A 25494-nucleotide genomic window follows, 5' to 3' on the forward strand; every position below is an offset into this window, starting at 1 on the left:
TTCTGAAAACATGTGACACTACGACTTTGGGGGCCTCTGGTCTAGGGCCTAGTGTCTACCCAGGTTGGTTTTCTTTGGAGAAGAGAGCACTGGACACTTATGGATTCTTAATATTTGCTTTATTTACAAATATACACATAGAGCACAGGTGGCGGCAAAGAGGCACTCTTACAGATTATCAGATCCCCAGAGAGACAATCCTGCTTGATGCTTCAACTAACTCCCAGAAGTAGCTATCTACTCCTTTCTTTGTCTACAGCCATTAAGATACTGTTCCTTTGACACACAATAGACTTGGGTCCCAAGTCATCAGAGGCCAAGTCCATTTTTTTATCCCTAATGGTATGAACACACATTCAACTCTATGTTCATTGTATGTTACAAATGTGAATTTAAGGTCCTTTGGAAAACACTGGAGGTGTTTGAGGATGGGTGGTTGTGGTACACAAACCAGCTACACTCAAGTTAGAGAAAGTGTTAACTTCTGTAAGACAATATGATTTTGAATTTGGTAATAATCTTTTTAACGTTTTAGCAGAATCCTTAAGATAGCCACAACATTTACATATTTTGCAGTAGATGGGCACAAATTAGTTCTCTGAAAGATCTAGGGAAGGTTTTTAAATCATACTAGCTAGCTCCCTCTAATCCAGAAAGGCCATCTGTTAAGTCAGTCAATAGATGTATTCTCAGTATTGATATTATATTACCAAATTATTACCAAACCGAATTATATTAAACTTAAATGAGCTCAAAGCCCTACTTACGGTAGAGCATAAAAAAGCTGTGCTGGATCAGACCAGCGGTCCATCTAGTACAACATCCTCTTTCCTCCAACTGAAGAGCCACTTAAAATGGAGGAAGGCTTCAAATTTTGTTTAGTGGAGTGGTAGGGTATGGGGAGAATCCACCCCTTTTATTATCCTTCCGCCCCCTCCCATTTCATCCCCCGTGGTCAACATTTAGATTTTGCTCTTTGGCTTACAAGTACTCCCGTACATTGTTATTATGCACACTAATGGTGCTAGATTAATTATAATAACGATAAAGCTCACTAGACTGTAATCTTGCTACAATGGCTCATCAGACAGGCATCATTGCCAATAACAATTAAAATGGTGATATTTGCAATACACGTTATAACTTGCACAAATAGTACAGGCAACCTGCTGTGACAATTTGTGTGTTGAGATGGCTCCCCAATTAGCTTCAAATTTATGTTACAACCCTGTTGATTAAAACATACACACACACAAGCTGGCTTCTGTGTATCATATACCATTTGCAAAATTGATGCAATTAACCTCTACTACCTGAAATAATTTCAAAAACAGCTTGTTCTACTGTGTGCCAGTCACATATAACAACATTTGAGCTCTTCTGTAAAATTTCAATAGGTCTGCTGTGCAAAATGCCATTCTTGTTTAGCTTATTTTTCCTCACTGCAGATAATATAATATTTTCTATGAAGTGTACATTCATGTTCAACAGCCTTGACAAGTATGCTTGGGGTATTATATAAAATACATACGTTTTCCACTCTTTATTTTAAGGAAAATACACTACAAAATACATCTTCATTGGCAACATTGCAGTTCTTTTGGGTGGTAAAAAATTCTGTACTCTGCTATTCATTCATAGACAGTACATGATCCCGATTCCAATTAACGACACTGTCAGAGTTTATATTTTTCCTTGGCTTTCTCATTCAAAATGCAGATATGCTTAAAGAAAAAAAATACAATTTTAATGTATATATGAGCAGAAATAAATGCCATTATTTGGGTTTAAGCTCTGTGTGGGCATGGTTGGGTGTTTCATATCAGCACACTTAAGAATCACCATCTTTGCAATTGCTGCCCCCAGGGTCCTCTCTCTCTCTCTCTCTCTGTGTGTGTGTGTGTCTAAAGCACCATCAAGTCACAAGCAGTGTTCCCTCTAAGCTGAGTTAGTGTGAGCTAGATCACAGTTTTTTAGCCTCTGGCTCACACATTTTTGTCCTTGCTCAGGAAGGATGGCTCCAAAGCAAACTAACTTATGCGGTAGCCAAATCATTCACTCACAACGTTAATGCCAGTAGCTCACAAAGTAGAATTTTTGCTCACAAGACTCCACAGCTTAGAAGGAGCATTGGTCACAAGTGACTTATGGTGACCCCAGCAAGGGGCTTTTAAGGCAAGTGAGAAGCAGAGGTGGATTGCCATTGCCTTCCTCTGCAGAGTCTTCATTGGTGGTCTCCCTTCCAAGTACAGACCCTGCTTAGCTTCCAAGATGAGATATCATGCTGCCCCCTCCCCGATGTCTACTTCTATAGTCTATTGCAATCTTCTGCATGGTGAGGTTTCCTGGTGGAAAAGGGACAGAAGCATAAAGCTGGGGCTTCCCATATGGAACCTTCATAGGATACAGAATGTCTCTACACCAGTGTTGTACATTTCTGGCAGTTGTTACCCTGCTGTAGACATTCTCCAGGCCAGTGTTACTCATTCTATTGGTCACAGAGAACTACATTTACAATTACCATCAACCCAAACAGCCAAATTTACTTTTAACCCTGGTATGAGTCCTGCAGAGGCGTGGTGGCTCAAGTGGTTAAGAGACTGAACTGCAGGCTGTGGAAGGTCGGTAGTTCAGCAGTTCGAGACCCTAGTGTGCCGCATGACGGAGTGAGCTCCCGTCTCTAGTTCCAGCTCCTGCCAACCTAGCAGTTCGAAAGCAAGAAATTGCAAGTAGATAAATAGGTACCACTTCAGTGGGAAGGTAACAGCGTTCCGTGCGCCTTTGTGTTTAGTCATGCCGGCCACATGACCATGGAAATGTCTTCGGACAGCGCTGGCTCTTCGGCTTTGAAATGGAGATGAGCACCGCAGCCCTAGAGTCGGACTCAACTGGCTTTCGAGCAAGGGAACCTTTACCTTTATTTATGAGTCCTGCACCTCAGGGAGGCTTGAAGCTTTTCTTTCCTTTAGCAGCAGCTGTTTCAACGTGGAACCCAACTGCCATCCACAGCCCCCACTATGCAAGGGCCTTGTCTACTGTCCTGAAACATTGGGCAAGTGCTATACTGGGGAACAGTGCTCAGAAAAGCCACTGGTTCCATGTCAAACAGCCACATGTGGGTTTCAAGCCACTGAGCAAGTATCACTGTTCTAGGCTATGCTGAAGGTTCATGTGATATGGTTATGGCCCTCGGGTTGAATCTCATGGAAGATTTTCATATGTGTAACAGTCCTTGTGGTGGCACTAAAATAACTTCTCATTGTACGTTTGTGCTAAGTGAAAGTGGTTGTATTCCCTGCTATCTTCATGAACAAGACATAGTGTTTCCTCTGATATCATCCCCAAACCAAACAATGAAATAATGTGAATCTTCTGTTGTGCACTCTATTACTCCATATCCACATTGTCATTTTGGTAATAATTATAATAAAGTGCTGTGTGTTGCTGCAGCCCTTGTGTTATGGCTTGTGCAAATGGAATTGCACTAAGTACATTTAACTTTCTATTCGCACATCACTGGATCCAACCCCTTGTGTGGAAAAGATTCCATACAGCTTCTTAAGTTTAATTTATATTAAAAACAAGGTGATGAGACTCAATCTGTTCATGAAGATTAGAAACAGCAGAACAAAGAGAGTGGGAAGATAAAAAGGCAAAGAGAAAATAGGCAAGAGTTTAGAGATATTATAAATGAATAATTAAAAAATGGGTTGGATCCAAACTAAATTTTCCACTAATGGAAGAAGAGGAGTAATTTCTGCGAATTCCCCCTTTTGGCTACAGACACAATGTGCCCCTCATACCATTCCTGAGGGTCTCCCTGTATTCCAGGCAGATCAATGAGGGAGGCGGAAGGCATGGAAGTTCTGTTCCACTAGTGGAAGCGTTTCCATCAGGGGAAAATTGAATCAGGATCCAGCCCAATAGATGGGACTATGCTAAACATAAAAAAAGAATGCACTTACATTTAGGTCCCTGAAGTACTCGTTATAGTCAAGAGCATATCCAACCACAAATTTGTCCGGAATTTCAAATCCTATATCTGTAATAAAAGTTCAGAGGATAGATTTTCATCCTAACATAAAAAGACACAGCTACGTGGTAAGACATCTGCCTGATGAAAGGCATCATTTGCAAAAACAAGATGTTGTTCCAGAAGACAAACTATTACTTCTGTTACTGTAATCATGTTTCAAATATGGTATCATTTGAGATGTCTAACTTTAAAAAGTATTTTTCACCTGGAGAAATGCGGCCCTTTTGTTTTGCATGAAGCTTGTACCTCACTTAGCTAAGAGCTACTGGCTTCATGTAATGCATGGATCTTTGAGCAATAGTTTAAGGAAAAGCGACCCTTACTTAAAAGTAATAGAATTATACAATACACATTGTCTCTAACTGTGATGGCTGCAGCTAAAGGCACAATACAATGATATTGGTTGAAAGCCAACCCACACTCCACCATAAGATGATTATATAAGGGTATATGTGATGCCAATATATATGATGTTACTTAAAGTGTGTTCTATTTACTTTTTGTTCAAGAGCTCACCCATATTATGGGATACTGTTATATTACAGGCGTTTTAGTAGGAGGTTCAAATTCTGTTATTTCCAATAAAGTAATAATCTCACAGATTCCAGTTATTTCCAGGCCAAGAACTGCTTGCAAGACGTGCTCCAATACCTGGCATGTCAGCATTACTCAATAAATTAACCATGCTGCTGCTTCAGGATTCAACTGGTGTTTAGTAAGACTAACATGACAAATATGTGTTTTCCTGATTCTTTCTAGAGTCTACACCCCCCACCCATGACTACATCTTCAAGTGTGCACGGAGTGAGAAAAGAATCCACCAGTTTCTGAATTTCAGCAGCATCTACCTGTGCTAGGCTATGGAAAAAACCTCTCTACTTTGTGCATGCACCATGGGCGAATATGCGGTTATGCACATATTACTAACTGAGAAGCTGCAGAGCTCCAAACATCTTGAGTGCAAAATGGGGTGATTAGATAGCTGGAAATGCACAGTGGGACAAATTGAGCTGTAAATATGGGACTTTCTCCACTGTTAAGGAAGTCCGGGGTGAGGATGGTGGGGGGGTGATTGGGGAACAGAAGACAGTTGTTGCTGTCTGGACTCACACATTAAATCTGGTAGGGAGAAGGGATAACATTGGACCAAACAGTCCGTCTAATTGCACCCCTAGTCTACTTTTTATTCAAACAACTTTCTTTGCCCTGATTCTAGTTCAGGATTGACACAATGTTTCCAGCACAGGCCAAGAAGGATTTGGTACTTTCTGGTACGTTCAGATGCGCCGTTTGATCTGTTGTCATGACAGTTCAGCAATGGATTTTATCTGCACGATCACACAGTCAACATCTACCTCCTGTCCCCAGCCATTGGTTTCTGGCTCAAAATCCCTTTAACCCAGAGTATTTTGTTACCAGGTCCCAAAGTGGTGTTTTCTCAGCTCTCCTGTTTAAAGCTGCATTTCCCCCCTGTGTGATCACTCCTCCAGTGTCAAGCCACTTCCAGTTTAAACCTCCTCCCTGCTCAAAAGTTGCCCGAGGCTTCGGCTTTTCGCCCGCCATTTTTTTAATGCATTGGCAGTATGCGCATTGGTGGAGCTCCGCTACCATGTTTAGAAAACCAACATTTAAACGGTCACTTGTTTTAGCATTTAGATGAGTCTGGGATCTCACGGGAGCCATTTTCAGGTCAAACGTTTAAAGGGAAATCTTTTGTTGGAGGGGTTGGATTGATTCGCCCTGGTGGTTCTGCGCATGCGCCATGGTAGTTTCGCCCTCCCATTCTATGGATGAGCGCCTATGTGCATGCACAAACTGAGGAAAAAAAGCCGACTCATGCTCCCGCGCGTCGGTAGCGTAGATAGCAGGGAGCGCTGAGACTGCGTGGTAAAGTGGGATAAGGGAGTGTGATTGCAATTATCTAGATCAAATATAATCTGGTCAGAACCAGAGCAGTTTAACTGCTCTCAGCACGCCGTCTGACCGCACCCTCTTCTATGTCCCTTCTTTATTTACTCCTGTGTTTTCTTTATTGCTTACTTACTGTAAGCATGAGATGTGAGAATTTGCAGGTGTCCACATGTACGTATTTGTGTATCCCTTTCCTATGTTTCTAGGATCAAAACCCGTAAGTGCTGGCAACTCGTTTACAGTTTTTTTGATTTGTCATATCAGACCGATTCTCTAGATCTACTTTGGCCTAGTTTGAAACCCAGATTTGGAATGGACACTTGGCAGCATTACTTGGGAAATTGATAGGAATTGAGTCCATGCTGGGTTTTGTAAACTTCTCAGAGACTTTTGACTCTAACAGCCATGGTATCCTGAAGGTCACCTTGCTAGGTGGGACTGGAAGGTAGTGATTCTGGTTTTCCTTGACAAGAATACCCCAGGTAATGTTGGAAGAACCACAAATGGACTTCGATTTATGGGTTGCTAGAAGATCTCATCTTAGCTCTCATGCTGATTAACATCTGTATGAAACTGTTGGAAGAAACTATCCGGGATCTGGTATAAAGTATATGCCGACAACACCAGCTGTAAGGATGAACAAACTAAAACTTCATTCAGACCAGATGGAAATACTGTGGATTGAGAAGAGGGATGTGGGAATATGTGCTCCATGTTATTCTCATGCTGCCTCCATTTGTTCATCTTGATGCTGAAAAGCTTTTTTCTCTGTTTTTGCATTTACACAAGAAAACAAGTATCTGAACATTGCAAAACAAGAGGCAGGAAAGGAAGCCAAACTACATCTAATTCTAAATTTGGGATTATATAAGCATCTCAGGACTACGCTTTGCGAAGTTCAGTGTGGGGTGAGGCATGGGATCAACTATTTGGGTAGTGCATACCATTCATCACAGCCTCTCTAAGTATATGCCTCTACATGGGTAAATCCCACTCTTGCAACCTTTTAATCTCCTTTTTTCCATTGGGGCAGACCTGTTAAGCTTTATCAGTGCTGGACAGTGGACATGAAGCACAGGTTCATTTCTGTACTTCATTACCCATAGACTTTTGCAAGATGCGTGACCAAACATGCAGCCCTTCTGATGTCTATTTTTGTGTGATTGTGTAAATCTGATCTTCCTACTCCACCATTTCCTGACACTTTTAAATACCAGGATTTCCTGTAGAATTTTTTGAATTTCCTGTAGAATTGTACCTATTGGAATATGTTTATTTTTTGAATGAAAATCCTAGAAAGTGCCCTACTTACAGTCAGGTTTATATCCTGAACTTCTGATTGTTCGTTTTACAAGCAGGCTGTTCGTTCAAAGAGAAAGAAAAACAAAGTTAATATTCAAACTTACGAAATAATTTTCTTCATTTAAAATGGTGAGGGTGCTAGAATCTTTGTTAGAACCAGCAGATATGCTGATGGACCCTACTCTGATTGGTGGAATCCTGAAAATTGTTTCATCCAGATGGGGCTGGCTGTATGAGTACTAGGAAGAAGTATTCATCATCTCATGGTACATGAGGTCAGTAGTTGGAATTGGAACTGAGGGCCAGATTGGGAATTGGCAAAACTGGAGAAGTACAGCAGACAAAAGATACTGGATTATTGACCAGGAAGGGCAGACATCCAAACTCCCGAGTATTTACTCCAGGGCAGGCCAACCTGACCAAATCTAATGTTGCTTGCCAGCATCAGGTGTTGTTGCACACCCTTTGTGTGCCTGAAGAAACAGCAACAGCCTCAGGAAGCTTCCTTGGATAAGTCAGTTTTTGACTGTGAGATTCTGATTCAAGACAGGACAGAGGTTCTCTCTTGACCTTAGTCCTGTTACTGCTTGAGCTCTCAAAGAGTGTGATACTTACCTTACTACTTTGACCATCTGTGGTTCATACTCCTTTATTCTGGAAAGCAGTGTTTGTATTGTCTTGCCAGTATCAATAATATCCTTTTTAAAAAGAGAGAACATTTATTGTATGGATTAGAAAACAATTGTCTGTGTAGGTAAGAAGGTAAATGTATGACATAAGCCAAATTCAATACTGAGAATCTATGGTAGTGGGCTGCTAGAACATTGCCTTTGTTTTGTTTGTAATTTACTGGTTTATTTATATAGGGTTTTTTTCTATTGTAAGGTACTTTGGATCTGTTCAGGATGAAAAATGGAGTAAAGCCAGAGAAAGGGGTGAAAACTCCCCTGCTGCCCTTTCTATTGGCAAAAGAGCGGTGGGAGGGAAGCTGGAAGTACCTTTTGCCCACTCACAGCACAAAACACTTTTTAAGGTGAATTCCCCTGATGTACATCTGACTATGTGTCTGGTTGTGCACCTGTGACTGGACAGGTTTCAGGTGTATCACGTAGTTTGGCCCAAAGTAATAAATTGCACCCTACGCCATTGTTTTAGTGCACTGGCAAAAATCTGTGCATGGTTCACACACTGATTATTCTAGCATCTCACCTACTTCTCCCACATACCTTAAAGATTTGATTTTTAGCAGCCGTTATTTGGTTCTTCAGTAAGCACATAAATAAATGTAGTAGACTCCTACTTTGCGGGAATGCTTTCATATTACAATTCTATCCCAGAATTAGTATGATCATTACTGAGACACAAAGATAAGCAGCTGTATATCGATAATGGAACACTCACCTCTACCACTAAGACATTCTGCTTTCCAGATTTCACACAGAAAAGGAGCACCAAAATATTGATTTCATGATTAGTTCCATTGTAGCGAATTTAGTTCCAATTCAGGCATAAAGGAATAGAAGGGGAAAAAAACAACTACTGAGTTTCAGAATTTCTTCTTTTTATTTAAGGCTTGCTTGAAAGCCAGGCCAGAATGCTATACTAGTATTTTCTCATTTATGATCTAATGTTTGCAATGTGAAATGCAAATTCATTACAAATCCCAAAGTGTGGTTTAGTTATATTTTTCATTTTCACTATTCAACAACTGCAGATTAAAACTTCAGTCTTGCACTATCTGGCTGCAAACTCTTTCTGGAGCAGCAGCATTTTCATGACTGCCCATGTGACTGCCATCATTCAGTCATAATGACAAATCCTGTTTTTTTCATTCTCTCTGACCCTAGCCACTTTGTTGGCTCAGCTCTCGGTCCATCAACAATAAATGCTTTAAGTGCTAGCCTAGCGAATCTTAACACTGGGCCTTAAAACATCTTGAACTTCAGTCAGAACTTAAAACTGACAGCTGTTGATGATAACTTACCTTTCCTTTAAAGGCAGAGAGTTCTTCTCCAATGATACTGACCGTTCCAGTTGGTATATCATTCTGGGAAGAGATGAAGAAGGTCTTTTAGAACATGCTTAAATACATGAATTTATTGTGAACTACGAGATGCCTTCTACTACCATTCCAAAATAATTAATGGAATGCCCCTAAGTATATCGATGAGGGATGCTTGTATGGGGATGAAAGTCCAGTATAGTGCTGTGATGTCTGTACATATGTATCTCTATGTCCAGAAGCAGCACATGTTGCTTCTACAAAATTGCTCTTTGTGTGCCACCACAGCACATCCTGGGATCTAGGGGAAGTCCAACTCTCCAGGTACATCAACTTGCATGAAAATCTGTACTTACACAGTAGCTTTTTGTTTTTACAAAATCCACGGTAATAGGGACAGATTGATCAGTGTTCCGGTTTAGTGCCTTTATATGATCCATCAAGTCAGCGAAGAATTTATACCCTCCTTTGAGGACGCAGAGGGCAAATATAGGATGGTTCCCCATGTCTTGCATGATGTCTCTAGCCAAACGTTCTGTCCTAGAAGTAAGTTAGGGAAATAAATATTAACGCCTACTTTGTGTCCATCTTTCAGCCTCCTTGCCTGGGTATTTTATGTCCCTTAGAATCGCTGCCTCCTGGACCTCTCCCTAAGAACATAAGAACATAAGAGATGCCGATGTTGGATCAGGCCAAAGGCCCATCCAGTCCAACACTCTGTATCACACAGTGGCCAGAAATACCAGTGCCATCAGGAGGTCCACCAGTGGGGCCAGGACATTAGAAGCCCTCCCACTGGTGACCCCCCCCCCAAGCACCAAGATGACAGAGCATCACTTGCCCCAGAGTCCCTATTTATACCTTGTGGCTAATAGCCACTGATGGACCTCTGCTCCATATGCTTATCTAATTCCCTTTTGAAGCCGTCCATGCTTGTAGCCGCCGCCACCTCCTGTGGCAGTGAATTCCATGTGTTTATCACTCTTTGGGTGAAGAAGTACTTCCTCTTATCCATTCTAACCCGACCGCTCAGCAATTTCATGGAGTGCCCACGAGTTCTTGTATTGTGAGAAAGGGAGAAAAGTACCTCTTTCTCTACCTGCTCTATCCCATGCATAATCTTATAAACCTCAATCATGTCACCCCTCAGTCGTCGTTTCTCCAAGCTAAAGAGCCCTGAGCGCCTTAACCTTCCCCCCCTAGTCTTCTGACATTGCTGTGCATGAAGTTTAAAACCTAAAACGGCAAGTCTCTCTTCCCTCACAGAAAGGGAACTGCAGTTTTTTAAAAAATTCTACTCAGCAGTGTTAAAACTGCTGTCTAAAAGACAATAATGTCTGTATAATATGCCCATGGAAGGAAATGCCACAGAGAATATCTTGTTTTAAGCAGACACACACTTAATTTCCAGTGGAACCCTGACTCGATGGCCCAGGCTAGCCTAATCTCATTTGATCTTGGAAGCTAAGAAGAATCAGTCCTGATTAGTACATGGATGGGAGACCACCAAGGAAGTCCAGGGTCTACAGGCAGAGGAAGGCAACAGCAAACCACCTCTGTTTGTCTCTTGCCTTGAAAACCCTACAGGGGCCCCGGTCACACGGGCCGGATATCACGCGGGGAGGGGGGGAGGCGAGGCAAATTGACCTGGCACAGTTTGATCTGCGATTATACAATCAGACGCGCCGGCGGCACGCCACGGGTCCGTCCCTCGGAGCCGGCGCGTAAACGAGGGGCTGGAGGGGAAAGCCGCGCACCAGCGCGGTCACACTGCGGGCCTCCGGAGGCATCCCGTGGCAAACCGTTTGCCAGTACTTTGGAGGTACTACTTTTTAATCGCGCGTTTTCGGCAGTAAGCCACGGGTTGGCCACGGGTGCACTCCACTTCCCAGATGTTGGGGTGTGATCGCGCACGGATAATCCACCCACCACCCGTGGCTCTCCCGCGGCAAATTCGCCGTGTGAACGGGGCCAGGGTACCATAGGTTAGCTGCAACTTGAGAGCATTTTCCAATACCACCACCACCAATTTCCTACAGAACAATGCTTGTTGTAGGGTCTCCATCAATACTCCCTCTAAGCTGTGGAGTCTTGTGAGCAAAAATTCTACTTTGTGAGTAACTGGCATTGAAGTTGTGAGCGAGCAATTTGGCTACTGCATAAATTAGTCTGCTCCGGAGCCATCCTTCCTGAACTAAGGCAAAAATGTGTGAGCTGGAGGCTAAAAAACTGTGAGCTAGCTCACACTAACTCAGCTTAGAGGGAACACTGGTCTCCATTGATAATCCCAGCAGACAAACAAGTTCATATGGGAGGTGGCGATCCTTTAGATATACCAGTTGCTGCTACATGTCACCCCTACTACACCTGCTCAACACTAAGCCTCAGTTCTTATTTGCAAAAACAAAGTTCCAGCCATTTGGAACGACAGCTGGCCTCAGGTTGTTTCCTATGGAAAGGGGACACATATGGAAAGGGTAAAAGCCGGAACGGGCTGGAATGGCCAACCTGTAGCTGCAGTTAAAGCTCCCAATATTGTCTTGCTTGTGCCTAAAAAGGAGCCACCAGTCATGCTATTTCAGCTCAAGGCCTTTCTACTCATTAGGTGTCATCAAACCTGGGTTTCCCACTATATGGGCACTTACCAGGGAGGTCCTACCTATACCTATTCTGGCTCTCTGATGAACTCTTAGAAATACACTTGTTGCGTTTCTAAAATTACATGTTTAAGTACATTCTTAAAAAAAAACAAACTTAGGGGTTCCCCTGAAAACTGTGCAAATTAACATTTGGTTCTTGATTGTCTTTCTTACCTGTCAAGAATGAGCCCGTGAGGAATGAAGACTCTTTCTAGATCATCCTCATAGTGTTTGGGGACACAGAATAAATTCTTATTGAAACCACAGTCTTCGTCTTTTATCTGCAAAGGGAGAGAGAATATCACAGGGTTAAAAAATGATAACATACCGTGCAGAATCTTGCTTAAAGGCCAGATATAGTCAACTCATACTTGCTTTGTGCCTGTTTTAAGGGATATGATTGTCCTAATTATTTAAAGCTCTAAATTTTAATGGGGGGGGGGGAGACCACATTATCTCAAGTTAATGGCACTGGGGAAATGGTGATTATGGATAAAGTTATATCACAAAGAGTATGAACAATCTGTGAACTTAGGTGGATCATGAGATGGAGGGCAGGAAGGGATGCATCAGTGATTAGTTCTCATGGTCCTTTATTACATGTCCAGGGAAATGCAGATTGCCACTTCGGGGACAGGAAGAAAGTTTCTCCAGGCCAGTTTGGCCATGGATCCTGGAGGGTTTTTTGTTTTGCCATCTTCTGGGCGTAGAGCAAGGGTAACTAGGGGTGTGTGCGTGTGTGGGGGGGAGGTAGCATTATGCAGGGGGTTAGACTAGATGACCCTGGAGGTTCCTTTCAACTCTATGATTCTAAGATTTCCAAGATTTTAGAACAGCAAGGTGCACCCGCACCCTTAAGGAAGGAAGGCCCATTTCTGCTCACACCAAGGCAACTGGCGTTCCCTGAGGAAGAGCCAGGATGCGCCTTAAAACTGATTTTGAATTGTTTCTGTACTATGGTTCTATGATGCCTGCTCTTCTGGGATGTCAACTTGACCCATAATCTGCTGGTTTTTAAGGAAGGCATCATCTCTTGGTGCCTGCTGGAGCTGCTTTGGGATTTGCTGGCTTCCGGGTTATCAGCACTTGTTGACTGTTGGTTCTTTCCATTTGTGGCTGTTGGGTTGATCTGGCAGCACTGATCCATGCTTTTATAACCTTGTGGTTGGATTACTGTAATGCACTCTACACTGAGCTGCCCTTGAAGACAACCTGGAAAGTTCAGCTGGTTCAGAAGGCAGCAGCCCAATTATTGGCCAGGGCTAGCCAACAGGAACATTCTCATCTACCTTAAAACAGCTAAATTGGCTGCCATTTTGTTTCTCAGTCCAGTTCAGGATGCTGGTTATGACCTAGAGCCCACTTATCTAAAGAACTTGTCTCCTATATGCACCAGCTACTGTCCTTGGGCAGCCACCTAGTGGCTGTTTCCAGACTTAAGGGAGTCCAGGTGGCTTCAACCAACCAGAACCTGTGCCTTCTGCACTGCAACTCCCACCTTGTGGAAGAGGCTCCCTGAAGAGGTGGGGAGGGGGTGCCATGTTTAGAAATGTTCAGAAGATGCTGCAAGGCCATTCCATTTGCCATAACTTTTAATGAGAGAGAAATAACACAATAGTTCTGGTAAACAATCCCCCCCCCCAAAAAAAAATGAAATGGGAAAAGGATTTAGGAGGGGTTATTTCCAGTGAAACACTTCAGTGCATATTAACATATGGACCTAAATTTATAGTGTGTTCACAATTTAAAGAGAAATGGTATCTCTCTGTGCGTAACGTAGCAAAAATTCATAGGAACTTACCTGGTAAGTGCTGGTACTGTAAATAATCTAGAGCTGATTTTTACCATATGTGGTAGATCTGTATACAAGCTAAAATTTTTTTGGCAATCTTGTTCTGCTGTAATGAAGGCTGGTTTTGGAACTGATTTCTCCTTTACAATTGAGGCTTTTGTATTTAACCCTGTACCAAAAGTTCCTAGCGATCTGTGTTTTATCATCTGACATCTCATTGCAGCTGCTAGAATTGTTTTTGTGAGGAATTAGAAACAGGAATCAGTTCCAACGATCCAAGAATGGGCACCAAAAAAAGTTTAGAGACTTATCAATTGATTAAACTGATGGTTCTAAGGAATGGAAAAGATGCACAACAGACTGAACTGATTTGGAAAGCAATAATGCAAAAGTTATGTTGGTTAGTCAGGTTGGGTCTCTATTTTGTATTGTATGTCTGTGTTTAACTCCTGTGTGTCTAGTACTCTTTAAATTAAAACAACAACACAATATCTTTATAAAGTTTTTTAAAAACACGTATTTGCAGACACTTTCATCTAGGGATGCCAGCCTCCAGGTGGAACCTGGGGATCCCCTGGCATTACAACTGATTTCCAGACAGCAGAGATCAGTTCCCCTGGAGAAAATGGCTGCTTTGGAGGGTGGATCCTATGGCATTGTACCCCACTGAAGTCCGTGTCATCCCCAATCTCCATCCCCAAATCCCAGGATTTTCCCAACCTGGATCTGGTACCCCTGCCCCCAACCCCCCACTGGTGGCCAGGGGAGACCTGGCAACCCTACCTACAGCAGTCCCTTCATCTCTGAAAGCAGGGTCAACTGAAGGTGATTCTCTCTCTCTTTTTTTACCATGAACATGAGTAACGTCACATATGAATATGCACACAGAAGTAGCTTACCATTGCCTTTCTCTGCATAGCAACCCAGGCCTTCCTCCCATCCAAGTACCAACTATGGCCCACCTTGCTTAGACTCCAAATAGGGTTGCCCCAACCCCCCTGGTTTGCCAGGGGTCCCCCATTTTGGGGGGGTTTACCCGCCCCCAACACCCACAGCCACCCCTCTCTCTTCTCTCTTGAGAGAGGGGGGTGGCTGCCTTTAAGTTCATGGAACCCGCGTTTCCTCCCAAGCTCGATCTCCGCTTGAGATCAGGCTTGCAGGGAAATGCCAGCCCCGTGCACTTAAAAGGGAAACCCCGGCTCTTTGCTCTTAAAGGGGAAACTCCGGCTCCGTGTACTTAAAAGGGAAACACCGGCTCCTTTAAGTGCAGGAAACTGGTGTTTCTGGAGATCGGGCGGGCGTGTGGGCGGATGTCCCCAACATGACATCATCATGTCGGGGATGCCCCGTCCCCTCCAGGCACGCCCTGGGGGGTGGAAGATGGACTTGGCAACCCTAATTCCAAACTTTTACGAGCTTGGGCTATTCAGGCTACCAAATCAGCCATAACCAGGCCTAAAACCAAATGGGAAAGGATCTAAACAATTTGCCTCATACAGCGAAGCTTAAAGTTGTCCAGCCACCACCCGTTCAATTATCTTGCTCAAGAGTGGAACATCTGAGACTGGTCAATAATTATTGAGATCTCCCAGGTCCAGGATAGGCCTCATTAGGAGTGGATACACCACAGCCTCTTTCAATGCTGGGGCAACCAACCCCTCTTTCAAGGAGGTATTCACTATCTCTTGAACTCAGTCAACCTGTGCCCCCCCAGCAGTTTTAAGTAGCCAAGAAGGGCAAGAGTCATACAAGCAGGTGGTAGGCCTTAGACCTCCAAGGATCCTGTTCACGTCCTCAGGCAGAATAATCTGAAAAGTGATGGCATTGTAGTTAGTTAGCAGAGTGCTCAAGGCACATAGTGCAGCAGAGCCCATCTGGTTGGTGTGTGCTGTCCAGAAACAAAGTGACACATGGAGCCTTTTGATTTGTAAGCTAATATGAACACTTTTATTTAAGGAACTCCATTCTAGACAGGATAGGGACAGGTTTCTAATCTAGTCTAACTAGCTGAGATGGATGGAGATACAGGAGGCATGTCCTACTCTCATTCTGCTAAGATGGAGAAGGCTGGCATAGTATGGAGAGAAGGTGTTAGACCAGAAGGAAGAAAGTTTCCCTAAGAGTAGCCATCTACACATCAAAGGGATAGCATCAGAGAGTAAAGGGAAGGATACTCAGGGTCCTGGTCTCTCTAGCTGTCTCTTATAGACCCCCTCTGAAGTCTGAAACTAAGAGACGATGCAAAGTCTTTCTCTTCCAACAAAAAGTATCCCCAACAGCGAGACAAGATGGCCCCCTAGCACCATACCATGCTGTCACTGCTAATCTAGACACCAAGGAGTGTGTCTGTGTGGATGTGGATGTGGATGTATGCATTCAGAGAGCCAGAGAGGTGAGGTGGTTATAGGGTTGCCAGGTGCCTACCTCGTGCTGGCAGGGAGATTTGGGGGGGCATTTGGGGGGGGGGGGGATGTTGGCAATGTGATGACATCATTTCTGGAAGTGATGCCATCATGTCAGTGATGTCAGGGTGATGCTCTACTTTTTGGGCAAAACCCTATCATAAAAATGGCTACAAACTGTAGAGTTTTGCCCCAAAAGTAGAGTGTTGCCCCTGACATTGCCAATGTGATGTCACACAGGGACTTTTGTTGGGGGTTGGGGTTTTGTCCACTGGCCAGCTGGCTGGCTGTGGGCAGGAGCCCATGAAAGGTAATTAAAGTATCCAACTAGGGCCAGGACTCCCAGGTTGAAACCTACAAATAGCACGAAGCTCACTTGGTGACCTTGGCCTAGTCACTTTAGTAAAGGTAAAGGTTTCCTTGCTCGAAAGCCAGTCGAATCCGACTCTAGGGTTACAGTGCTCATCTCCGTTTCAAAGCCGAAGAGCCAGCGCTGTCCGAAGACGTTTCCGTGGTCATGTGGCTGGCATGACTAAACACCAAGGCGCACAGAATGCTGTTACCTTCGCACCAAAGTGGTACCTATTTATCTACTTGCAATTTCTTGCTTTCGAACTGCTAGGTTGGCAGGAGCTGGAACTAGAGACGGGAGCTCACTCCATCATGTGGCACCCGGGTCTCGAACTGCTGAACTACTGACCTTCCACAGCCTGCAGTTCAGCGTCTTAACCACTTGAGCCACCGCAGCTCCTTTACTTTACTTCACTTTAGCTCAGCCTAATTGACCTCTCAGAGTGGTTATGAATATAAAACAAAGGATCAGGAAACGGCCTCCTTTACCTCCCAAACCTTTGTTATTCTGATTCTAAGGGTTTGTGCCCCTACTCCCAAAATGACCACTGCACCCCTCTAGCCTACTTCTCTGTGGATTGGGCAACTGTTCAGTCAAGGTGGTTGATGTCTTCCAAGACTTACTGAGGCGTTCTTGCCCCTGACAAGATCTGCACTATGGTCTGGACACCTGCCTCCTTGGACTCTCTCTGGCTTGCAGGAGAGATCATGACAGTGGGTCTTGTTTGACATTTTAATTTTGGTGAGGCTGACTATGGTAATGTGAACTATTACAGTTTTAATGTTACTATTTTAATAGTTTTTAATTGTATATAAACCACCCCGGGAACTGTCGACAGAGTAGTATAGTAAATGGAGTGCAGGTTTCTGCCATCCATTCAGGCACAAAGCTTTAAAGAATTTCTTCCAGTGCTGAATCTTTTTGACTCTAAAATTTCCCTCCGATATCATCTTTAAAAGCATAAGAAAAACCTTACGGTTACCAGGGCAGTCACTGTTCTGTATTTTATACCCTACCCAGTAATCAAGATGGCATGCAAGACTGCTGATAAATGAACCTTTCATCTTTTGGATGTTAAATTCAATTTGTCGAAGCAAAAATTATTTTTCTTTTATAACGCCCTTCCTACTTGCACTGTAGCGTCTTTGGCTTAGCAATGGGAGCCATTAAAACAAACACTTGGCAACCCATGATCATTTATCATAAAGAAATCCAGAGGCAGCTTAACTTGTTAATCTTTCTGTTCATGAAGACTGACTCTGCCAACAGAGAAACTGCTCTAGCTGCGGTGAGGCAGCGAGAAATAAATCAAATTGAATGGTTTGTAAACAAATGTGCTTTCTACTAGTGAGAAATGCTACTTAAGGGGCCAGTTTGTACTTGGATGAACACATCACTTTCCCTTCAATAACAGCCCTCAAGCTCACTTCAGACTGGGATGGATGTCACATTCCCAGCCTCCTAAACGTGGCTAGGAGACCAGTGCTGCTCTTTGTCTCTCTCTTCCTCTAATCCTCCATGGTTTACTTAAATAATGCTGTGTTCATGTTGACGCCCTGACTTGGATGACCCAGGCTAGCCAGATCTTGTCAGATCTTGGAAACCAAGCAGTGTCAGTAGGGTTGCCATGTTGTTTTTGCCCCGCGGCGGGGGGCTCCCGGATGGCGTTTTCCCCTCAGATGGCTGTGCCCCCACCCCCAGTGTCCCCCGGCATCATCACGTCACCTCCGGCTGACGTGCACGCCGGGGTAGGGTTTCCCCTGGGGCACGATTCCGCGGCGGCGGAAATCGGGCCTCCAAAGCGGGGGGAAATCCGCCCCCCGGGGGGACTTGGCAGCCCTAAGTGTCAGCCCTGGTTAGTACTTGGTTGGGAGACCACCAACGAAATCCAGGGTTGCTACACAGAGGCAGGCAGTGGCAAACCACCTCTGTTTGTCTCTTGCCTTGAAAACCCTATAGGTTCACCATAAGTTGGCTGCAATTTCCACCACACACTTACCAGGGTGAATTCCTGTGGTTTTAGTTCATTATTGGTTCATTCCTCCAAAGCGCTCACAGAGAGCTTGTATTTTTAAATTGGAGTTATTTCTTTCTTCATAATTTATCAAATTAAGTTAATCCAGTTTTTCAGTAGGAATCGGTTCCCAAAGCAACTCACAGGAATACATTTGGGATGACAGGAATACAATGCCAGTGACAGAGTTCAATGCCAAATGTTCCTTGCAGAAGGGATCTGCAGCTGAATTTGATTTGGTGTTGCATTCCAGCATCCATTTTTGTTGATCCTTCTCTTTCCCCCTCCATCTTGGATCTGAGACCAACTTTTCACTGGCATTCATATGAAGCTCAATTAGGTCAGTTGTGGGCCATCCCTCCAACATTGCTTTCAAGCCAGGAGACAAGTGGCAGGATTGGACGCTACCCCAGCTTAATTTTATTACACTCACTTGGAAAACAATGTTGGCCTCAGTGTGATCCAAACCTACCTGACACTGGAGCTTTCAAATCATTAATCAGGACCTCCACAATTAATCAAGGTGCTTTTGGACACAATAGGTACCTATTATATCAGCATTCCTTCTGTGGCAGAACATGCCCGCTCTGGCCTGCAGGCCCCGTTCCACCCTGCCCTCCTAGGGGGTTCCCACCTCCCAGGAGGTGCTTTTCCTTTACTCTTGAGAAGCTGCTACTATCACCTGATCAATATAGGGGTTTCCCACCAAAGGGATCAGGACCCTCAGCTCTCCCTCCAGGGCTTTGCTTCAGTATCTCCCACTAGTCCAGCACCTGGGAGAATAGCTAGTTGTCAACTGCTTGCTGCCCCCCCCCCATGGGTTGGGTTGCCAGGTCCCTACCTGCTGCTGGTGGGGGGATGGAGTCTCTTTGCCAGGATTTTCTGGCGTGCCACAATGATGTCACCTGGAAGTGACGTCATTGCACTGGGCACATTGCTGGGGGAAGCCTCTAGCGTTCAGCCAAAAACTCTACCATAGAGTTCAGCCAAAAACTCTACCATAGAGTTTTTAGGCCAAGTTTTTAGGCCAAGTGCTACAGCATCCCCCGATGACGTGCCCGGCATGAGGATGTCCCCTCCAGGTGACATCATCGTGCTGGGCACGTCGCTGCAGTCCCAGCACTTTGGGGGTAAGACTCCCCCCACCAGCCGGATCCAGGCCAGTGGGATAGGGGGCCCTAAATCAGGTAAACCCCTGCCCCCCGGAGGAAATGGCAAGCCTGCTCATGGGGCTCCCTTTTAAAGTAGCGTGTTTGTGACCATGGAGATCTCTGTGGTACAGAGAACCGCTCCTCGCATCAACAGGATCTTCTTTATTAAAAACAAAATGTTTACAAGCATACTTTCAGCACAATGCCAGACTGAACAAGGAAAAACAAAAGAAATGGGTAAGAAACATAAATCCTCTGTCCCTTCCGCTGTACATACCCTATCTGATGGTAAATTATAGGGCAGGCTCTTTATCTTAGGTGTTCTAGTTCTCTAAAGATCTTTCCGTTACCTTAAAGCTTGCTCCCAGCTCTTTAGGCCAGCCGCATGGTCCAAAATGTCTGCCTGCTCCCAACTTCAGATGAGAGGTCTATTCAGCTCAGCATCCCAAAGAAAAGAGGGACCAACTTCCCCTTGCAAGGAACTCTCTGTCTCTGCCCCCTTGACCAGGTCACCAGGTCAAGAAGCATCTCCTCCAGCCCATTCCTGGAGATTGTATCTGGGGCTGGTCTAGCTTAAAGCCCTCCAAACTCTGTTTCCTGCCTGGGGAAGAGGGGAGAACAGGGAAGGCTTAACTGTCTCATTGTCTTTCCCGCTAGAGTCATTAGCATTTGTAAGAAGGTGTGAATAGACTTCCTCCTCTGACTAGAGGAAAAGAAACTGGTAAAACACACAGTGAAGGCGTTTGCTGCTTGCCATCCCTCCAGGAGATAATGTATTTCTCCACATCTTCCAACAAAGATCCGAGCATCTAGAACTCTTTCTGGAATCCACTGCAGTTTCAAAAAGTCCAAGTTATGAATTATGGCAATACTGCAGTGATTGCACAATATCCAATGGATACAGCTGAAGACTCGTGGAGGGCAAACCAGGGGTGCATGCATATATGGACATTTCTTGCTCTTCATTTGGGACACCAAAATTGTCAGCCTGCATGATGGTTATTCAACTATGGTCCCTGCCACACGAGGGACAAAAAGAACGGGCAAAGTGCGGCTTTTAAAAGCCGCACCAAAATAGGCACGCGGCGGCGGGATCATACAGATCCCGTGAGCCGCGTGCAATTGCTCCCCGGAGAGGAAGCCACGGGAGGCTGCCTAACTGCGCATGTCTGAGCATGCACAGTTCGGTCAGGACCCAGGGATGAGGAAGCCGGAGAGGAAGCCACGGGAGGCTGCCTAACTGCGCATGTCTGAGCATGCACAGTTTGGTCAGGACCCAGGGATGCGCCGGTGGAAGAACGCGCCGGCGATCCCATGGCTGGCTTTGATGCGGCCGTTTGGAAAGAACCACCTCGGTAGGTGGTCCTTTTTTGCTGCAGATTATCGCCGGAAGGGCTGGATCGGGGACGGGCTCGCAACGCTTCCCAGATGTTGCGGTGGGATCGCGCCCGTTTGCTCCACCCCCGATCCGTCCCTCTCCCGGCCCTAATCCTCTCGTGTGACCGGGGCCTATGACTCTGCACAAGTGTGCTAGTATTTGGAGGACTTTCAGGAATTCAGTGGAACCACACTTCAGTTTTAGTAAGCATATACTGGGTTAGAGCCAAACAGATTTTTCACTCAGTCTTGCCCAGTTCCCTTCCTTACTACAGCCCCTAACCATGGTTTTATCCATGCAAGTCTTGTGATCCTGTGCATAGCCTTTTTTGGTTGTCAAAAGGACCCTTCCTTCCTTTTTCAGCACTAGAAAAGGGGTTGGATCTGACCCATTCCAATTTGACTTACAGTCAAGCAAGGCAGAGCGTTAAGCCTACTGTGAAATTTGAATTTACTGGCACTGGGACAGGCCATGCAGGGCCGGCTCACTCACTAGGCGAACTAGGCGATCGCCTAGAGCGGGCTGGCCCTTAGGGGCGCCAAACTGCACCCGGCCTCATACTCTGGGAGTTTCTTGATTATTTGTGTTTTTCATTCTTCCTAAAATGCATTTATTTTTGAAAAATGGTGGGCACACGGGGGGGGGGGCACCAGAAGGGATCCTCGCCTAGGGTGCAAAATAAGCTGGGGCCGGCCCTGAGGCCATGATTGTCGTGTTCAGCATTTGGGGGATGAATAAATGTATACAATTTTGAGCTGGATGCAGAAGATCCTGTGTCCAAGCCCTGAGAAAGGATCTGAGATGGGTATTAGAAAGAACCTTCCATGTCTTGAGACCCCCAGGAGGTAGTGCCAGTGTAGTGAGAACTAAAGTTTTGTGCAGCTGGGTATATGAGAATAGGTGTGGCATAGTGGTTTGAGTATTGGACCAGGATGTGGGACAACAGGTTCAAACTCTTGCACTGCAATTAAAGCTCACTGGGTGACCTTTGCTCCTCACAGTATCTCATCCTAACATACTTCAAAAGGTTGTTGTTGTAAGGATAAGGCAGAGGAGGGGGAACAATGTGAAAAGTCACTTTGGGTCTGGATCAAGGAGAAAAGCAGGATACAAATTAAAAACATGGGTTTAATAAGGATCTAGCTTGTTTTGTAAAAACAAAATAGACAATGGAAAAAAGAAATAGAAAATGAAGATGAGTCTTATCTTTGTCATTTCCCCCTAGCTTTCCTTTTGATTAGGAAAACGGTCACATGTGGTTTTGGTTAGAAAACGTTCTAGCAATGGGGAAAAGAGTTTAGAACGAACTTTTTGGTAGTAAATATACAGACCTGGTCCTATAGAAATGTATTTATTATTATATGCTTTTCTCACAATGAGGATCCAAAACAGCATATACCATTGTTCTCCCCTCCTTCTTTTTACCCATGTACCATCAACTCTCTGAGGTAATTTAGGCTGACAGAAAGAGTGACTGGCCTAAAGTCACCTGGTGACTTTCATGGCAGAGGGAGGATTCAAACAGGTCTTCCAGAACTTAGACCTACACTGTTAACCACTACACCACACTGGCTTGTCATTTTCAGACTCATGTTTACATCATATTATGCTGTGTACCACATGGTCTAGATAGGCTAGTAGACAGTGCTGGGGAGGAGCCAGTGGTCATGGTACACATTGGCACCAGTGATGTGGGGAAGTGTAGTCATGTGGTCCTAGAGGAAAAATTTAGGTTGCTAGGCAGGAGACTCAAGGCCAGAACCTCCAAGGTATCCTTCTCTAAACTGCTGCCTATTTCACATGCAGGGCCAGCTAGGCAAACACGTCTTCGGAATCTCAGTGTGTGGATGAAACAATGGTGTAGGGGGGAAGGGTTTAAGTTTGTTAGGCACTGGGATGCTTTTTGAAACAAGCAGGACCTGTACAAAAGAGATGGCTTCCACTTGTCCTGAGAAGGAGCCAGGCTGCTGGCACTAAAAAGTTGGCAGAGCAGTTTTTAAAGTAAATCTTGGGGGAAAGCTGGCAGGAGATGAAATGTCTCTGGTTTGGGATGGCTAATTGCTAAGAGATGAAGAGGTAGCTGTTACTGTTCTAGAGGGAAATGGATTAGGACTGGCCACTGAGAGGTTGACAAACAATATTGACTGCCTGACAAGGTCTCTAGAGACCACAGGAGGAAGACTGCAGGCCTAGCATGTCTGGGGAATTATAGATGTTTATATGCAAATGCTAGAAGTGTTCAAAGTAAAATGGGGGAACTGGAATGCTTAGTGTCAGAGGAGAACATACATTGTTGGCATTTCAGAAACTTGGTGGGATGAGGATAATCAGTGGGATACAGTGTTCCTTGAAAATAAATTATATCAGAAGGCTAGGGAGGGAAGAGTCGGAGGTGGAGTAGCTCTGTATGTCAGAGAGGGTATACATTCCAGTAAAATTGAGAATCTAAGAGAAATAGGTTCACTTACAGAAATGCTATGGGTGGGAATAGTGGGCCCCAAAAGAAGCTTAACTCTGGGAGTTTATCACCCACCAGATCAAAGGTTAGAAGATGATTTAAAAACAGCAAAAGAATTAAGGAAAGCAGCTAGATGAAATAACTGTGTCATAATTGTTGGAAAAGGCAATGACTGGTGTACAAAGAAAAGAAGAAGACCGTTCAAAGGGCAGCAAGAAGATAATTAGATAGAATAGTGAGGTCAGTACTTTCTCTAATTTTAAATGTCATTCCTTGTCTGTCTCCAGATTGTTACTCTTAGGGCAATTTCCCCCTTCTTCTCGGAAGTGCCACACTCAGTCTTACCCTCTTTCTCAGCTAGAGATGTAGTTAGGAATCTATCTCTGTCTGTCCTCTTTCCTGTCAAGTATGTTAATTCCTAAATAAATCTTTATCTACTCTTAAATTAGGTAGTGCACCATTTCTGTGTTAATTACTCTGCCAACAATATTAGGTGATTTTAACTACCTACACATTGATTGGGTCAATATGCATTCCACAAGTCAGGAGAAAGAGATTGGTTTTCTAGATACTCTCAATGACTGTGCTATGGAGCAGATGGTCAAAGAACCTACCGGGGGAAGCAATCCTAGACTTGGTCCTAAGTAATGCTCAAGACCTGGTGAGAGATATAAATGTAATACCAACAGTTGGGAACAGTGACCATAATGCTATTAAGTTTAGGATTTACATAAATAGGGAGTGGCCCCAAAAGACCAGCATAACCGTATTTAACTTTAGAAAGGGCAACTTCTCTCAAATGAGGAGGCTTGTGAAGAAGAAACTGAAAGAAAAGGTAAGGAGGGTCAAATCCCTTTGGGAATCTTGGAGACTATTTGAAACTACAATACTGGAAGCTCAGATAAAATGTATTCTGCAGGTTAGGAAAGGTATGAATATAAAAAGGCCTGCATGGTTAACGAACAAAGTAATGGAAGCAGTAAAAGGTAAGAAGGGTTCCTTTAAACAGTGGAAGGGTTGTCCAATTGAGATAAATAAAAGGGAGTGCAGGCTTTGTCAAATAAAATGCAAGTCAGCAATCAGAGAGGCAAAAAGGGACTATGAGGAACATATTGCAAAAACATAAAGACCAACAATATTTTTTTTTCCAAATGCTTTAGAAGCTGAAAACGTTCCAGGGAGGCTCTTGGATGACAAAGGGTGAAAAGTCATGGTAGATAACTCACTGAAGATGCTGATTCAGTGTGCGACTGCAATAAAATGAAATTAATGAGCAGGAGAAATACTTCTTCACACAAAGAGTAATTAACACATGGAACTCACTGCCACAGGAAGTAGTGGGCCTACAAGCATAGACAGCTTCATGAGGGGATTAGATTAACACATGGAGCAGAGGTCCATCAGTGGCTATCAGCCACAAGGTATAGATGGAACACTATATCTGGGGCAGTGATGCTCTGTATTCTTAATGTTTGGTGGGCCTTGAACTTGATGGGCCACTGACCTGATCCAACATGGCTTCTCATGTTTTTATGTTCTTATATTGTCTCCTAAAAAGCATTAGATAAACAATAAATATTACAGCCTCCATTGCAATTAAACCACTTGCCAAATCACCAGTTCATGGAACCATTAAGGGTGGATTCATAAATGAATCAACACATGCAAAGTATGTGGAAGGTTTTGATGCTTTCTGGACCAAAGAGAGGAATGTTAACAGAGATCGATTGACTATTAAATCTGTGATGTCTCCTTTTAATGGATTTTTAAAATCTGTAGTGATGTTGCTCACAAAAGATACAAACTTACACTATGCTAGGCAATCTTTTAAAAGAAATGGCCTGATCTGTTTATTGTTTTTCTCCTACATTCCCCCCCCAAAAAGCATATTTTTCATCCAGATTCCTAATTAATGTTTTTGAAGTCTCTCCTCTCCCCTTTCTATTAGTCTCAAGCAATTAAATAGCTGCTTACCTGCAGTCCAGAAGTCATGCTCTTCCTCAAAACTCTATGGACTGAGGAGGGCTTGTTTGTCCGTGGCCTCTTCTGACTTGTTC

General features: G+C 44.2%; 1 protein-coding gene across 1 annotated transcript; it reads right to left on the reverse strand.

Annotated features, from left to right (window-relative positions):
* Window positions 1-155: 155 nt before the first annotated feature.
* LOC107109347 (hypoxanthine-guanine phosphoribosyltransferase-like) lies at window positions 156-25482 on the reverse strand. Its single transcript, XM_015409961.1, has 9 exons — window positions 25412-25482; window positions 12065-12171; window positions 9608-9791; window positions 9234-9296; window positions 8651-8668; window positions 7865-7947; window positions 7260-7306; window positions 3966-4042; window positions 156-1724 (listed from the first exon to the last, which is right to left on the reverse strand). The coding sequence occupies exons 1-9, from the start codon at window positions 25427-25429 to the stop codon at window positions 1677-1679; spliced, it is 645 nt and encodes a 214-aa protein (XP_015265447.1). The 5' UTR covers window positions 25430-25482; the 3' UTR covers window positions 156-1676.
* Between the last annotated feature and the right edge of the window lie 12 nt (window positions 25483-25494).

The sequence above is a fragment of the Gekko japonicus genome, unplaced genomic scaffold (assembly GCF_001447785.1).
Source record: "Gekko japonicus isolate JY-2015 unplaced genomic scaffold, Gekko_japonicus_V1.1 scaffold95, whole genome shotgun sequence".
NCBI classification, from domain to species: Eukaryota; Metazoa; Chordata; class Lepidosauria; order Squamata; family Gekkonidae; genus Gekko; species Gekko japonicus.

Bases quoted from the DNA above. Each gene is read 5' to 3' on its own strand.
- LOC107109347 (XM_015409961.1), bottom strand. The intron at 7,307-7,864 runs GTAAGTATCACA...TTGAACGAACAG, and splicing joins CAGATGGTCAAAGTAGTAAG to CCTGCTTGTAAAACGAACAA. The intron at 1,725-3,965 runs GTAAGTGCATTC...TTTTTCTTTAAG, and splicing joins AGTACTTCAGGGACCTAAAT to CATATCTGCATTTTGAATGA.